Source organism: Microcaecilia unicolor, chromosome 1 (genome assembly GCF_901765095.1).
Source record: "Microcaecilia unicolor chromosome 1, aMicUni1.1, whole genome shotgun sequence".
NCBI lineage: Eukaryota > Metazoa > Chordata > Amphibia > Gymnophiona > Siphonopidae > Microcaecilia > Microcaecilia unicolor.
The window spans coordinates 489,657,407-489,675,276 of record NC_044031.1 but is presented as its reverse complement, the minus strand read 5'-3'; the positions used below and the strand labels follow the sequence as shown (position 1 = coordinate 489,675,276).

The window sequence follows — 17,870 nt, the reverse complement described above, 5'->3', positions numbered from 1 at the left end:
AAATACTGCTATCCGTCTAATCTGTCGCACTCATCAGTATGACCACATTACACCCCTATTAAAGCAATATCACTGGTTACCAGTTCAATAACATATCATTTACAAGGTTGCAATACTAACTTTCAAGGTCCTCCAAGGAAGTCTGCCTGACTACTTTTCTTCCCTCACAATTCCTTAGTCCCCAGTGAGAGTCCTACATTCCATAAATGACCATCCTTAAATCCTTCCAAGCCCCAAATTTGCATGCTTAGAATCCACCAGACTGTATATTTTTCTTTCTCTCACCTAACATCTGGAACTCCCTCCCCCTTTTACTTTGCATCAGCACTTCCTTTTAAAAGTTTAAAACCAAACTTAAAACTTGGTTATTTGTGCAGCCGTTCAGAGTGCCAGATACATAAGGTGTGCCAATTACCCCTTTTTGTTTTCCTTGTTCTCATTTTGCTATGTATGATGTTTTTATTCCCCTTTCCCCATTCTCTTCCATCAACCTGTTTGCCTTCTGTCTTCTAAGAATGAGTGCCTTTGCTATCAAACAATGGAGTTCCTCTTCCATTTTCTTACATGTTGTTTTGGTATGTACACCACCCTGTTCTGCAAAGTCAGTTTGGGCGGTATAGTAAGCATTAATAAACTGTAAATGATGAGATAGATATAATAGGCTTCTCAGAGACCTGGTGGAAGAAGGACAATCAATGGGACATTGTGTTTACAGGGTACAAATTATATTGCAATGATAGTGGATCAAATTGGAAGGAGGGGAATTGTTCTATATATCATTCATTGGGAGAATACATGCCTGCTGTCTTCAGTGAATGTAACTTAGCTTTCTAGCTCTAAGTTCCCGACAGAGAAATCTGTTTCACTTCATTCTGCATCCGAGGATTCAAAAGCACTTTGCAGTAAACTGGCTTATAACATGACTGGGGTAGGGTTGGAAGTGTTGTTTGAGCCCCCCACAGCCCCCAGCCACGGTAGAAGCCATTTTACTACAAAGTGCTTGTGAATTCCCTGACACAGCATGAAGCAAAACAGATTTTTTGGTCGGGAATTTTGTGCTAGAATTCCAAGAATTGAACTGGAAATGCAGCTGAGTTTCTAAAACAGGAAGAATGTGAGTAGCTTTTAGACAGATAAGTCAGGTGCTTTTAATTGTTTATAGTTTGAATTGAATTTTCTGATATAGCAGCTTTTCAGAGACTCACTATTGGTTTAATCTGCACTGTTTGGACTATAGTTACTTGTTAAATTATTTAACATAGAGTTGCTTATTTTTCTCCTATGATGTGTTGCTTTGTTTTAAGCTCATTTAATGTGATATAGCTACATAAGAGCAGTTCTTACCTCATTGGCTATTATAACAGAAACAATTTGTATTTATTGACTTTCTTTGCCAAATTAGGATAACCAGATGGCACATGGATCTCCATATTCTCAAGGTCTTTCATTACAAGTTTTTCAAATGTAGCCACAATAGGATTAGTGGGTCCAGGGGAGACCAAGTCAATGTTAATGCAAAACAGAGGGCACCTCTTGGTGTTATTTTCTACGCTGCTAGTATGAACTAATTCACTTTGGGCCCTGTCTACTAAGGCATGCTAGCATTTTTAGTGTGCGCTGAAATTTAGCATGTGCTAATGCTAGAGACATCCATATATTCCTATGGGTGTCTATCGTTAGCATGCACTAAAAACGCAAGCGCGGCTTAGTAAACAGGGCCTTTTATGTAAGTGTGCAGTGATGGATTGTTTATGTGCCTCTTAGATTTTATGATTATGGCAATATTTTCTGTGCACACTATCAGGGGCATTTTCAAAAGAGAAGGGTGCCCATCTTCCGACACAAATCGGGAGAAGGGCATCCTTCTCTCAGGGTCGCCCAAATCGGCATAATCGAAAGCCAATTTTGGGCGCCCTCAACTGTGGGGACGACCAAAGTTCACGGGGGCATGTCGTAGGCGTAGCGAAGGCGTGACTGGGGCGTGCTTAAGAGATGGGTGTCCTCAGCCGATAATGGAAAAAAGAAGGGCGTCCCTGACGAGCATTTGGTCGACTTGGTCCATTTCTTTTCACGACCAAGCCTCAAAAAAGTGCCCAAACTGACCAGATGACCACTGGAGGGAATCGAGGATGACCTCTCCTTACTCCCCCAGTGGTCACCTACCCCTTCCCACCCTAAATTTTTTTTTTTTTTTTTTTTTTTTTTTTGCCAGCCTCTATGCCGGCCTCAAATGTCATACCCTGCTCCATCAAAGCAGTCTGCAGGTCCCTAGAGCAGTTTTAGTGGGTGCAGTGCACTTCAGGCAGGCGGACCCAGGCCCATCCACCCCTACCTGTTACACTTGTAGTGGTAAATGTGAGCCCTTCAAAACCCACCCGAAACCCACTGTACCCGCATATAGGTGCCCCGGTTGGTGTCTTGGCTTGTGAAGGGGGACCAGTGCACTACGAATGCTAGCTCCTCCCACGACCAAATGGTTTGGATTTGGTCGTTTTTGAGATGGGCGTCCTCTGTTTCCATTATGGCCGAAAACCGAGGACGACCATCTCTAAGGTCGACCTAAATATTGAGATTTGGGCGTCCCCGACCTTATTACCGAAATGAAAGATGGGCCCTGTCTTGTTTCGATAATAGCGGTTTCCCCGCCCCTTCACGGGGCCGTCCTGCGGGGACGCCCTCAGGAAAACTTGGGCGCCCCGTTTGAATATGCCCCTCTACATAACACACCGCATTTATATCTATTTTTTATTTTATACAATTTCACAGTGTTGATTTAGAAAAAAAACTTATTTGCCCAAATGTAATTTTATTTAATGAATTAACCTGCTTTGGGGATTAGTATATTATACTCTCATTTTTTAATTTAACAGGTGCTGAAACTGGACATCATCTAACTAATACACTACATTATTATTTCTAAGGCCTCAAAAATCTCCTTAGACCTTGAATTAGTCAGATGAAAATAATTCTATGGTAAATAAATACTCTGAACCTTCAAACCTCACAGGTTGTGATTATTTCTCATTCTAACTATTCAGAAAGGTTATAAAAAGAATATCTAACCACTTCCAGCTTTAAGTTTCAACTTCAACTGTCTCTTTGTGTCAGGTGTTCAGCGCTGTGTGCGTCTGGTAGCGCTATATAAATGCTAATAATAATAATAACTGTCAAAAACATTGTTAAATTGTAAGTTACATGGAACTGTTGAAGTCGAGTCAAAATCTGGAAGGCCAAGAAAAATATCTTGTTAAAACTAAGGACCTGATCTATTGAGTTTTCTGCCTCATGGATACAGAAGAGGTGAAACCATTGTTAAATTAGGCTCTATGCTTGGTATTTTTCTCTGTACACTAAATGAAAAGCACAAAGCGTATTTCAACAAGTTCAGGAGATATAGGGGTCCTTTTATTAAGCTGCGGGGAAAAAGGGCCCTTCGATAGAGGTAGGGGCCACGGCCCTTTTACCACATCAGGTAAAAAGCCCCTAAAAATATGGCCATGTGATAAGATAACTCTTAACAGCGTGGCCATGCAGCAGAGAGTACTTACTGTCGGGATAGCATGCAGTAAGTCCACATTGGGCTTACTGACGCTTTGTAAAAGGGACCCACGGTTTGGTAGTCATCAAGCAGGAGTGGAATGAACAGTCCACCAGTTTCGTTGTTGCACAGTGTCTTTTATCCCAAGAGAGTCTAAGTATATGTATGTTCATGTACTGATATCCTCAGACAATTAGTAGATGGCATCATAGACTCTGTGGTCTGGCATCTCTCCTTAATGTCAGAGTTCATTCTTGAAGTAAAATAAATGAGTATATAAATGTGAGCAGAAACTTGCATATTGAGAAGATATGATGCCATGGAAGAGTTAAAAAAAAAATCTCTTGTATTCATTGCATTAATTACAACTTTGAGCAGATGCACACTTTAAAGGAACAATATACAACCACGGGATTTTTTTTTTTTTTGCTTTCTGTTTTTCCAAAATATTTTTGTACTTTGCTTGATCTCAGATGTTTGTGTTAACTTTTAGAGCAACACAATGAATTCTGTTTTTTTTTTCTTTTCTATATAGTTGACTCAGATTTTGAGGACTGGACAAAACACTTGGGAAAGTAAAAACATTCTTGCAGTTTCATTTGCGCCACTGGTACAACCAAATAGGAATGACAACAAATGTGAAACTGTGATACTACGTAAGTTTTTCTTGTGCAAGATATCCTTTTTATTGTATTTATGCTTTTTAGAAAATAAAAATTATAGAACGTGTTTATGTGAACCTTGGATGGGCTTATCCCACCAATAGTAAAATGATTTTTTTTTTGTCAGTCAGAGCTGCTACCAGAGTGTGATTCTTTTGGTATAACATTGGACAGGTTAAGGAGCACAATATTGTGTGATGTCTCCATTTATCAAGTTTCAGCCTCCAGCATACATTTTCTTAGCTTTCTTGACTGAGCCTCCTGGCCAGAGCATGTCTTTCATGCCATGGTTACTGGGAATAAGGGATAAACAGAAAATGAACAAGAGGGAGGGAAACAACCCACCGGAAATATAAGGAAAGGCGATACAAGGAGACTAAAGAGCTGGGTTTGTCACCACTTCTTCTCAGAGGAAGAGCAAAGTCAGTAGCAGAGATTATTTCTTGACTCTGCTCCCCCTTATCAGTGGATACAGAACAGAACCAGTGACATGAATTAATACTGGCTCCACTCTCCAAATGGAAACAAGTAAAGCTGGCAGCATGCATCAACTCTTCCCTCCTCCCCCACACATATATCTTGGAGGAAATGAAACAGAACTGGCAGGTTAGAGGTTGTATCATGGGTGCTTGCTAGGCCGTAAAGTTTCAACAGCATATGTAAATTCTAAGCCCTAGAGAAGAGTCGGAGATGCAAATACATTCTAGCCTTTCCTTTTCCACCTGAGGTGATTTACAGAAGTGGGAAGTGGAAGCTGATCATCTTTCTCCTACTTATCCCAATGCAAAGGGGGCTGGGCTAATCTCATTACAGCCCGGAAGAGGAATTCTATGAGCGTGGCTGGAGAATGGGAGCATCATCAGCCAGCCCTGTTGCTCATCTCCTAGATCCTCTATCACCAATGAACCCACCACAGAAAGAGAGAGAGAGAGAGAGAGGGTATACGTTTGTGAGAGAGACAGCAAGAAAATCTTGTACCAGGGCTTCTTAACCTGTTTGTGCCATGAATCCCTTTAAGAATCTGATGGAGCCTACAGACCCCTTCTCAGAAAAATGTATAGATATATTTATTTATTTATTGCACTTGTATCCCACATTTTCCCACCTCTTTGCAGGCGCAATGTGGCTTACAAAACATCATGGATAATGGAAATGAGAAGAGAATAGACATTTGGTGTTACAGAAGGATGTTGGATTGCATGGTAATGGAATACATGATAGTAATATAATAGAAGGCATTATTAACTTTTCTGGAAATAATGTAAGAGTTTCACATGATTTGATCTTTGTGGTATATCTTGTCGAAGAGATGGGTCTTTAGTAGTTTACGGAAGTTGGTCAGTTTATAGGTCACTTTTAGGTTGCGTGGCAATGCGTTCCAGAATTGCGTGCTCATATAGGAAAAGGTTGATGCGTGCATTAATTTGTATTTTAGACCTTTATTGGGGAAATGAAGATTAAGGAATGTGCGAGATGATTTTTTAGCATTCCTGGGTGGTAGGTCTATCAAGTCTGACATGTAGGCTGGGGCATCGCCATGGATGATTTTATGTACTAGGGTACATATTTTGAACATGATTGTATTACAAAGGAAACCAATTATACTCAATTACAGTTATCAAAATCCTACTATATAAATGAAGAGTGACCGATGTGCCACGCATGCGCAGAACAGCACAGCACGTCACAGGTCTCTCCCGACGACGCCCCCTCCAGCGAGCCTCCCAACCACATTGCTCACAACTGCGCGAGTCAGCCGAAGGAGGGAAGACGTGGTGATTGGCTACTTTTTAACCAATTTTCCCCAGTTGCAGTACTACAAGTTTAAATTGCTCACTTACTGTGTCCCCTCCCCCGAAATATCCTGCAGTTTTCCCTCTGCTCTTTCTAACCCCCCTCGCACACTTGGCAGGCCGCCTCCTTTCCTGGGGGCAGGGAGTGCTGCTCTTGGCGCTTTTGTTCTTTTTTTTTTTTTTTTCTTCACGGTGTGACTCGCTCATTAACTGCCCTTCCCGCACAACCGCCACTCGCTTTCACACAGACTATACGAGTCCAACATTTTGCCGCCTCCTCTCCGGTGAGTCTTCCCAATGCCTTCCCCGATCGGTCGTTTACTCCTGGGACCCTCTTTCAATCGCCGTCATTTGTCAGTGAGGGGTAAGTGTGGTGGTGGAGAGGGGGTGAGCTGGTGTCATCAGTGAGGGAGAGGGATAAGGGGGTTCGGGTACTTAAGGTCATACGGTTTAGATCCACAGGGTCCGCTCTCTCTCTCTCTGACAGACGCGCTTTCTCTCTCTTTCAGACAGATGCTCTCTCTCTCTCTCAGGAAGACGCTCTCACTCTCTCTCTCAGACAGATGCTCTCTCTCTCTCAGACAGACGCGCTTTCTCTCTCTTTCAGACAGACGTGCTTTCTTTCAGACAGACGCCCTCTCTCTCTCTCTCTCTCACACACAGACACACTCTCTGACAGTCTCTCTCTCTCTCTCTGACAGATGCTCTCTCTCTCTCGCTCTCTCTCTCAGACAGACGCGCTCTCTCTCTCATTCAGACAGACGCGCTCTCTCTCTATGACAGACGCGCTCTCTCATTCAGATAGACGCGCTCTCTCTCTCACACAGACGCTCTCTCTGACAGACTCTCTCTCTCTCTCTCTGTCTCTCTCAAAGACGCTCTCTCTGTAAGCTGGAAACCTCCTTTCTGCCACGGCCTGCCCCCCTCTGTCATAACTTCCTCTGACTTGGTGCATGCAGGATGCAGCAAAAAGGAAGCTTCCAGCTTAGTGGCAGGCAGCATGTGGGAATCGCTGCCACTGCTGGAGACCTCGTCATACAAGAGTGAAGCTTAAGGGATGGAGATGCAATACCGCGGTAGCCCAGCCTGCTCCCCCCTTATGCTGCTGCTGCCAGGGACCCATTCATAGAAGAAGAGTTTTGAGGTGGGGTAGAGAAGGAGAGATGCACATGTGTGTGTGTGGGGGGGGGGGGGTAGAGAATTGTTGGACATGGGGAGGGGGAGAGAGAGATGCTGCATGGAGGGTGAGAGGGAAAATGTTGGACATGGGATGGGGAGGGGAGAATTGTTGGCCATAAGGGTGAAGGGGAGGGTGAGTGTGGGAGAAATGTTGGACATAGGGGTGGAGGGGAGGGAGAGAAAATTCATGGAGGGGATAGGGAGAAATGTTGGACATGAGGGTGAGGGGGAGATGTTGCATGGGGGAGAGAGAGGCAGGAATGTTGAACAAGGTAGTGGACAGGAGGAAGGGAGAAAATACTGCATGGGGAAGGGGGAAGAGAGATTTGGGCACACGGGAGGGAAAGAGAGAGATGGTGGACAATAGGAGATAAGGAGAGATTTTGAATATGGGGGTAGATGAGAGGGAAGGAGAGATACACAGGAGGTTGAGAGGAGAGAAAGAGGGAGATGTATGCAGGAGCAGAAGGGAGTGATGGCGAGATGCTTGACAGTGGAAATTAAGGAAGAGAGAGGGAGAAATGGGGGAGTTCGCAGGAGGGAAGAGAGAAAGGACAAAGAGATATTGTGTTGGAGTACAGATAAACAGATATGAATTAGAATTTATCATCAACTGCCGTATATATGTTATGGATGGCTTAGCTGTATGTACATACATTATAAGGAGGCGGAACACCTAATGTGCTATGATGATTCCATCTGTGATACTACCACATATTCCTTTTGGGGATATAATGGTTGGAATGGGTACGAACTGAGCATATTAAAACACATATCACATTGTGAGAGATAGTTGTTGCAGTGAGCTATTACTTTTTGATTAATTTGTTTTTCTGAGATTTAGTAGTGAGTAATTTTTTGACTTAGGAAGTTTTAAGTTCTTCCATTTATATATACTTTTGTATTAGTTAAAATTTAATGCCAAGAAGTGCAGAGTGATGCATTTGGGGTGTAGAAACCCAAAAGAAATAACGAATAGGAGGGGAGAGATTAGTAATCTCGACTCAGGAGAGAGACCTTGGGGTGTTGGTGTCGGAGGATATGAAGGTGAAGAAACAATGTGAAAAGGTGATGGCCTTGGCTAGAAGGATGCTAGGCTGCATAGAGAGGGGTATAACCAGCAGAAGAAAGGAGGTGTTGATGCCCCTGTACAAGTCGTTGGTGAGGCCCCACTTGGAGTATTGTGTTCAGTTTTGGAGGCCGTATCTGGCTAAAGATGTAAAAAGACTGGAAGTGGTGCAAAGAAAAGCTATGAAAATGGTATGGGATTTGTGTTGCAAACCGTACGAGAAAAGACATGAATTGAGGTTGAAGGGGGCGCAGACTCAGGAGCAGGGGTGTAGCCAGATGGGCAATTTTGGGTGGGCCTGAGCCTAAGGTGGATGGGCATGGAATTCGCCCCCCCCCCCCCCGGCCCCCCCTCTGGTTTGCTTCTCTCCCCACCCCTCCTTGCCCACAAACCCCAAATATTAAATACTTGAGCTGGCGGGGATACCCAAACCCTGCCAGCTGAAGATTTCCTCCTCCTCCTCAAGCAGCTAGCACTCTTCCAAATGACAGCCGGCAGCACTTGCCTCAAACTGATGCTGCTGCCGACAGGCCATGCATGCTCAGTGCTTTTACATGTGTGAAAACTGAGGATGTGCAGAAGGGCTGGTCTCAGCGTCAGCTCAAAGAAAGTGCTGCTGGCTGCCCAAGAAGAGAAAATCTTCAGCTGGCAAGGTTTGGGGATCCCAATTAGCCACAGCAAGAGTGTCACAATTTTGGATGGGCCTGAGTCCAAAGTGGGTGGGCCCAGGCCCACCTGTGGCTACGCCACTGCTCAGGAGTAATGTCAGGAAGTATTTTTTCACAGAGAGGGTGGTGGATACGTGGAATGCCCTCTCGCGGGAGGTGGTGGAGATGAAAAATGGTAATGGAATTCAAACATGCGTGGGATAAACACAAAGGAATCCTGTTTAGAAGGAATGGATCTATGTAATCTTAGCGGACATTGGGTGGCGACGCTGGTATGTGGAGAATAAAACCGGTGCAGGGCGGACTTCTACGGTCTGTGCCCTGAGAAAGGCAGGGACAAATCAAACTCGGATATACATATGAAGTATTACATACCATGTAAAATGAGTTTATCTTGTTGGGCAGACTGGATGGACTGTTCAGGTCTTTATCTGCCGTCATTTACTATGTTATTATGTTGCTAATTTTCCATATGGAGCAGAGTAGGAGTTAATAGGATCTGTAAGGTTAAGTGGGAACAGAGAAGTAGCTAACTAGAGGAAGAATGACGCCTGATCACGCACTGAGATGCCAACCAGCAACACAATGCACCAATCAATGCTTTTGGTCAAAAGAGACATTTTTACCATTTAATCGTTATTCATAGGAGGTGTACATTAGAGTACACGTCATCCATGTGACTGACGTTTATAGACTACATCTTGCACACTCAGTTGCTGGCCCTGCCTAGTACACGCCCAGTCATTGCCCCAAACATGCCCCCTTTCAGGGCATGTATATGTAAGTGACATGCTGCACATATGCACCCCTGTTTTTGCATTAGAGAATATCACTGAGCGCATGGCTGGCTTTGGGCGGCCTGATGTTGATTTGTATTCGTAAATAGTGCTTAACTTTTATAGCATTAATATTCAGCCACTGTCTGTATAGCTAGGCGGTTTAGCTTTGGCCTAAATTAAACAGCCTAGCTATACAGATTTTGGCTGAATTTACTTTGGTGGAAACTCTCCAGGATGATGATTGTTTTTCCTATTGTGTCTCCACAAATATGCATGTAAGTTATTATATAATGAAAGGTGGTCTAGCAGATCCAAATAAACACATATTCCATAAAGTAATGTGCATAATTGTAAGTCCTGCCCATGTTCTGCCTATCAGCTGCATAATTGAAAGAGAAGGACGCCCATCTTCTGACACAAATCGGGAGATGGGCGTCCTTCTCTCAGGGTCGCCCAAATCGGCATAATCGAAAGCCGATTTTGGGCATCCTTAACTGCTTTCCGTCACAGGGATGACCAAAGTTCACGGGGGCATGTCGACAGTGTACCGAAGGCGGGACGGGGGCGTGGTTAAGAGATGGGCGTCTTTGGCCGATAATGGAAAAAAGAAGGGCATCCCTGACGAGCATTTGGCCGACTTTACTTGGTCCAATTTTTTTTCACGACCAAGCCTCGAAAATGTGCCCAAACTGACCAGATGATCTCCCCTTACTCCCCCAGTGGTCACAACCCCCTCTCACCCAAAAAAAAAATATTAAAAAAACATTTTTTTCCAGCCTCTATGCCAGCCTCAAATGTCATACCCAGCTCCATCACACCAGTATGCAGGTCCCTGGAGCAGTTTTTAGTGGGTGCAGTGCACTTCAGGCAGACGGACCCAGGCCCATCCCCTCCTACCTGTTACACTTGTGGTGGTAAATGTGAGCGCTCCAAAACCCACTGTACCCACATGTAGGTGCCCCCCTTCACCCCTTAGGGCTATGGTAGGTGGTGTACAGTTGTGGGTAGTGTTTTTTTTTTTTTTTTTGGGGGGGGGGGGGGCTCAGCACCAAAGGTAAGGAAGCTATGCACCTGGGAGCAATTTATGAAGTCCACTGCAGTGCCCCCTGGCATGTGAGGGGGACCAGTGCACTATGAATGCTGACTCCTCCCACGACCAAAGGGCTTGCATTTGGTCGTTTTTGAGATGGGTGTCCTTGGTTTCCATTATCGGTGAAAACCGAGGTCGTCCATCTCTAAGGTCGACCATCTCAACATTTAGGTTGACCTAAATCTTGAGATTTCGGCGTCCCCGACTGAATTATCAAAACAAAAGATGGATGTCCATCTTGTTTCGATAATACGGGATGCCCCACCCCGTCGCAGGGACATTCTCAGAGATGGGTGCCCTTAGAGATGGGCGTCCTGGTTCGAAAATGCCCCTCCACGTGTATGCTATCCCTTGGAAACACATACTACGTTATTTAAGCGTGTTTTTTTTTTTTACAGAAAAACGTTTATGCAAAACGTTTGCAGGTATAGGCACCCATACACACATGAATGCACATAAGTTTTAGCAGCTATATTTAGAATTACTCCTATCTGGATAATGCTGGAGCATTTAGAGGGAATTTTTTGATGGTACTATTCATATTGCTATTGAAAATTCATAGATAAATAACTTCTATATTTAGCAGCCATCCTTTGAATATTGACCCATGTAATTAGTTGTGAGGGCAAGTGGAAAGCCATAATGCATCTTTCACCTTCTTGTTTCCTTCTTATTGTTTTATCTTGGGAAATCTACCAATTTGGTCTTTTGAAATAACACAAAGTTGGTATTTTAAGAATTAGTGAAAAATCTGTAGGTAAAGCATACCCACAAGCTTTTTACTTTCTGTTTAATCAAGACAAATACCATTCTACAAATTGATGTCCAGTATAATTCTTTTCTTATGGTTCAGCCATCCCAGTTTTATATTTAAATGTAATTTTTATTGCTTTACTTATATTACACAAGTAACTTTTTACATGCAACACAGGGAGATAATACAAATTCAATATGTCTTCACATAAAAAGGAAAAAACTTTTGACTTCGTTTTTGTTTCGTATTTAACCCTTCCTTAGACCACAAACATGGGGAGTGACCAAAACATTTAAGGAAATCCAAGTGGAATACAGTAAACAAGGAAAGACCCAGCCCATCCTAAGTTAAATCATACAGCCTGTTTAGCAGTTGTTAATTCCCCTGATACCCTCTTCAGGTCTGTGAAAGCCCTAAGCTGATTTGATTAAAAAAACAACAACATTTGAATCCCAAATATTTAACTATGCATTTACAAGGGTAAGCTTAAAAAAAAAAAAAACAGCCCCCAACAATTTTGTTTCATCTCTCATATCTAAGAACCTTTTCCGTTTGTCTTGAGTAGATCTAGTGACATCTGGGAATATCCTTAATTTTTGACCACAAAATTTTTGGTTAACATTCTTAAAATATAACGTCAAAATGGCATTAAAATCTTGTTCAAATACGAATGATACCCATAAGTGGCCCTTTTTGTTACTTCTGATAATGAGTCCTCCAAAATCAAGGAAATATTTCTTAAATCATCCAATTTCTCCTCTTCCTGGACCTGTTCCATTTCTTCAGAAGAAACTACTTGTCTCTTCTTTTCCGGCAGAAAGAATATTTTATTTATAGGAGGAATATTTTGAGCTGAAAATTTCAATAAGGTATTTTTTAAATAGTTCTAAAGGAAGAATTCCAACAGGCCTTGGGAAGTTCAATATCCTCATATTTAGATGTCTATTATAATTTTTAATTTGTTCTATTTTTTTGACATATAAGCGTATTATCTTTCATAACTGCTGAAACATTGTCCTTAATAGTCACAACATCAGTTTTATATTTTAGTACCTGGTCATTGAAGTTCTGCTTTAATTTATCCATCGATTTGGAAAGCTGCTCCACCGTTGAAACTAGTGGTGTTGTTTCCTGGGTTGATTTTGTAACAGAAAAGTTCAGTTTCTCAATTGCCTGCCAGAGGGCGTCAAGAGTTACCACCATGAGAGGGTTCAATGCACCCTTCTTATCCAAGGTCTCTGCTTCCTCTGCCGGCCACCCTGATGAGGAGCCGCCACCACAGGGCCCAACTCCAGCGCCTTCCGCGTTCTTGGGACCCGTCATCTCCACCCACGACTCGGCAGGACATGGTGGTATCTCGACTTCCGGGGGGGATAGTGTTGGTTCATGATCCAGGGGTGTCGAGGTTCCTCCATTGGCACACACAACGGAACTTCCCCCATTATAGTCTGTGGGCACCGGAGTGCGAAGCTGTCGAGGGTTTGCTGCTTTGGGGAAGACGCAAGGGCTGGAAGCGGTAAAGACCATACAAGCCCCTTTCTTTTAGTATGAGGCATAACGGCAGCGGTAATCAATTCACTTCAAAAATCTTCAGCAAGCCCTCCTAAGCAGCCTCACTTCTCTCAGCGTTTCGGCGCCATCTTGGTCTCGCCCCTATTTATCCATTTCCCAGTTTTATATTTATATAGTAACTATGCTGCCAGTTCATTGAGACAAGTGAATCTGTTTATGTGAAGAAGTGGAATAGATGTTTGATTTTTACTATTAAGGGTGTACTGTGTTTTTTACCCCTCTTAGTTGTTTTACCCCTGACGCAGCCTGAGGGCAAAACGTGGCCACATCGGGTAACTGTTTAATAAACCACTTCTTTTTATTTACTTGTTTTGGTATTTTGTATGTGATCTGCTTTTACTGTTTTTTCACTATGCAGTACAGGAAAACTGAGCCACGTGTCTATAGTCTCCTTCCTTTTCATCAGCAGCAGAAGAATCCATTAACTGATGGGTTGTATCTGCTTACCACAGGTGGAGATAGAGAACACTGAAAAACCATAGTGCCTCTTGGACGGCTAGCCCCAACTGCCTTCAGTATTTCTCTATCTCCCAGCAGGTGTGGACGTAGCTTGATCAGCTCCTGGATTTTAGACTGCCTGGGGTGGCTCCTGTACTTTGCCAGTTGAGCAGGGGTGTTGTGGCTGGTGGTGCCCACTTTAAAGGCATATAGGTTCACCCTTTCCCTGCCTTACCCATTCCCCCGCCTCCTGGAGTCCCTCTGTTGCTGCCTGCCTCCAACTTTCCTCACAGCGTTAAAAAAAAAAGCGCACTTTTACTGCGTGGCTGTTCTGAGGCTTTTTCCAGAGATTCTGGTTCTGTGCAGCTTGACCGGAGCTCGTTAACTCGGTCTTCTGAGGTGAGAGTGGTGCCCAGCTCCTCCGGGGAGGTCCCATGGACGCCGTTCCAAACGGGGTAAGTTTTGGCGCGAAGCCGCCATTTTATTGCCATATTTCCGTCAAGTCGGGCAATGGCTGCTGAGGGAGTTAAGCGCTGCTCCCGTTGTGGTAAACACAGATCAGGAGCGAGGCTGTGTAAAACATGCTCCTTAGACGCTCACGCTAGTATGAGCATGGCGAGCGATGTTTCTTCCCGCTCGATGGAGCTAGCAGCGGGTGCCATTTTGGAGTGCTGCATGTCTCGACCCTCATGGTTGCGGAGGAGTCTGAGTGCAGGGGAATGCCTCGTTTAGAGGCTGCCAGAAGAGCTCCTACATCCGTTTCTCCTAATTCGGAGGCGGAGGACCAGGGTGAGTTTTTCTCCCCTGAATTTGTGCTTTTAATGCATAAGGCGTTCATGCTGAAAAGAGCTCTGCCACAGGTGTCTGACACTGCGTTGCATCCTGGCTTCCCTCCGGGTGCTGAGGCCCCGGGGATGGCTTCAGATGTTATTTCTTCCCCTGAGCGTTGGAACCACGCTAAACATAGATGGGTAAATTCCCCTTCTGAAATTGGCGCATATCCTATCCCCCCCCCGTGGTCGGGCTGTGGGTAGTCTGAGGCGTCTGGCAGGCCCCGCAGACCCTCTCGATTGATGATCCTGCTGAAGGCGAGGCCTCCTCTGTTAATCTTAGGATGGCAAGTACTAAGAAGCCTACTCAGGCCTTTCCGGTGCATGACTCCATCCAAGAGCTTATTTCTGCTCAATGGTCTGACCCTGATGGGCCGTTGAAAGTGGCCAGGGCTATGGGTCAGCTTTACCCTCTGCGTGAAGAGCACTTGGCCCCTTTGGGGATGCCTAAAGTGGATGCATTGGTCACGGCGGTGACAAAAAAAGACCACTCTCCCAGTAGAGGGAGGGGTCGCTTTGAAAGACATGTAGGACCGGCGGCTGGAGTCCACGCTGAAGCGGTCCTTTGAAATTGCGGGCCTTGCCTTGAGGACGTCTATTTGTAGTTCCTATGCAGCCCGGGCATGTCTTTCCTGGCTACAACAGGTGGTGGAACAGCCCGCCGATGGTGCGGGTCCCCTTTCTGAGTTTGCCCCGCGGATGGAGTCATCCCTGTCATTTTGGGCTGACGCCCTTTATGATCTGGACAGAGCTTTGGCTAAACAGATATCTGTGGCGGTTTCTGCTCGCTGCCTTCTTTGGCTGCAGCATTGGGCGGCTGACATGGCTTCTAAGCAAAGGCTGGTGAGGCTACCCTTTCGGGGCCTCATGTTATTTGGAGAGGAATTGGAGAAGATTGTAAAAGACCTGGGGGGACTCCAAACCCCAGCAGTTACCTGAGGATAGGCCGAGGTCTTCTTCCAAAGGTTCTGTTTTTCCCTCCTCTTCCAGACCTCGCTTCCGTGAAGTTCGCAGGTATCGCCCGGGGCGCTCTGCTGGGTTTTCTCAATGTACCCGTTTTCAGCAGAGGAACTCCTTTCACTCGGACAAACATTCTGCAGGGGCCAGGTCAAGGCCAGGAGTTCAGGGGCGTCCTCCACAATGATGGGACGCCGGTCCACTCCTCCATGCCTGCAATAGGAGGACGTATTTCCCTCTTTCTAGAGGAGTGGACCAAGATTACTTTGGATCAGTGGGTCCTGGACCTGATCAGAGAAGGTTACCGACTGGAATTCGGTGCCTCGGTGAGAAACGTGTTTGTGGAGTCCTGATGCGGCACTGCCGTAAAACGGGCGGCGGTACAGGAGACCTTACAAGTCTTGCTGCACCTCAGAGCAGATGTCCCGGCGCCGAACGTGGCTGCGGCCGCTATTCCATTTATTTTGTCGTGCCTCGAAAAGGCGGGTCTTTCAGACCGATCCTCGACCTACAAAGAGTCAACGAGACCCTCAGAGTATGATATTTTCGCATTGAAACCCTGCGCTCCGTCATTGCGGTGGTTCAGCCAGGAGAGTTTTTCACGTCTCTGGACCTAAAAGAAGCATATTTGCACATTCCTATCTGGCTTCCACACCAGCGGTTCCTCCGCTTTGCGGTATTGGGAAAACATTTCCAATTTCGGGCCTTGCCTTTCGGCCTAGCCACAGCTCCCCGTACCTTCTCCAAGGTAATGGTGGTCGTAGCTGCCTGCCTAACGTGAGAGGGTATCAGAGTTCACCCTTATCTCGACGGCTGGCTCATCAGAGCGGATTGGGCAACTGAGAGTCGTCTTGCCACAGCCAGAGTGGTGGCAGTCCTGCAGGCGCTAGGCTGGGTGGTCAATATACTACTACTACTACTACTACTATTTAGCATTTCTATAGCGCTACAAGGCATACGCAGCGCTGTACAAACATAGAAGAAAGACAGTCCCTGCTCAAAGAGCTTACAATCTAATAGACAAAAAATAAATAAAGTAAGCAAATCAAATCAATTAATGTGAACGGGAAGGAAGAGAGGAGGGGGTAGGTGGAGGCGAGTGGTTACAAGTGGTTACGAGTCAAAAGCAATGTCAAAGAGGTGGGTTTTCAGTCTAGATTTAAAGGTGGCCAAGGATGGGGCAAGACGTAGGGGCTCAGGAAGTTTATTCCAGGCGTAGGGTGCAGCGAGACAGAAGTCACCTGACCCAAAAGTCACCTGACCCCCTCTTAGTTTCGCGAGTATTTGGGGGTCCGGTTCGACACGGCCTCAGGGTTTGTCTTTCTCCCTGACCAAAGGCGGTGCAAGCTTTAGAATCAGGTCCGTCTGCTCCTGCGGATGCCTCGCCCGCGATCTTGGGACTTTTTCCAGCTGCTGGGGTCGATGACGGCCAACTTGGAGGTGGTGCCTTGGGCGAGAGCGCATATGAGGCCTCTGCAGATTGCCCTGCTTCAACAATGGTCACCGATGTCCCAGGAATATCAGCGCAGACTAACGCTGCTCCCTGCGGCCCGGCTCATTATGCAGTGGTGGCTCTCCGACAGGATGCTGCGCCAAGGAATGCCTCTTGCGCTTCCTTCTTGGTGCCTGGGCCAGATGCGAGCCTTCTGGGCTGGGGAGCGCATTGCCAGGGAAGCTATGCTTAGGGTCTGTGGATACCCGTGGAAGCAGGGTGGTCCATCAATTGCTTGGAACTGAGAGCGATATTCCAAGCTCTTATGGCCTTTCAAAAGACTCTGAAGGGGCTTGTTGTCCGGGTTCTGTCAGACAACACGACAGCGGTGGCATACATAAATCGTCAGGGAGGCACTCTGTGCAAGGCCCTGGCTGCAGAGGCCGCTCAGATTTGCCACTGGGCCAAGCTACACCTGCAGCTTCTGTCGGCAGCTCACATAGCAGGTCAGAGCAACGTGCAAGCCGATTTTCTCAGCAGGCATCAAATCGACCCGTCGGAATGGGAACTGGCAGAAGAAGTTTTTCATCAGATTTGTGCCAAATGGGGGACTCCCGGAATGTATCTAATGGCGTCAAGTGCAAACGCCAAAGTACCTTGCTTTTTCAGCAGAAGGAGAGATCTTCACTCGGCAGGGTTGGATGCTCTTGCTCAACCCTGGCCCTCTGAGCTCCTGTATGTGTTCCCTCCTTGGCCCTTGATAGGGCGAGTCCTACTGCGGATTCGATAGCACCGAGGTCTGGTGATTCTCTTCGCTCCAGATTGGCCAAGGAGTCCTTGGTATGCGGATCTCCACCGGATGTTGTTGGATGCTCCGGTGCATTTGCCTCTGGTGCTGAACCTGCTGGTTCAGGGTCTGGTGTCTATGGAGGATCCCTGCCGATTTGGTCTTATGGCCTGGCTATTGAGAGGGCGCAATTGAGAGACAAGGGCTACTCTAACAAGGTCATCTCCACTCTCTTGCAGGCCCGCAAGCAGTCCACCTCCACAACTTTTGCTCAGATCTGGTGCAAATTCGAGGCGTGGGGTGTTTCAAAGGCGATCACGCC

The 17,870-nt window shown here is 45.8% G+C and overlaps 1 protein-coding gene across 7 annotated transcripts in view; it reads left to right on the top strand.

The window, feature by feature from the left end:
• PCMTD1 (protein-L-isoaspartate (D-aspartate) O-methyltransferase domain containing 1) overlaps window positions 1–17,870 on the top strand; it is a 217,769-nt gene that overhangs the window by 195,387 nt on the left and 4,512 nt on the right. For all 7 annotated transcript variants that reach the window (XM_030214347.1, XM_030214297.1, XM_030214304.1 and 4 more), the window contains one exon: window positions 4,074–4,194. In XM_030214347.1, coding sequence (XP_030070207.1) covers window positions 4,074–4,194 — 121 coding nt within the window. The remainder of the gene's footprint in view (window positions 1–4,073; window positions 4,195–17,870) is intronic.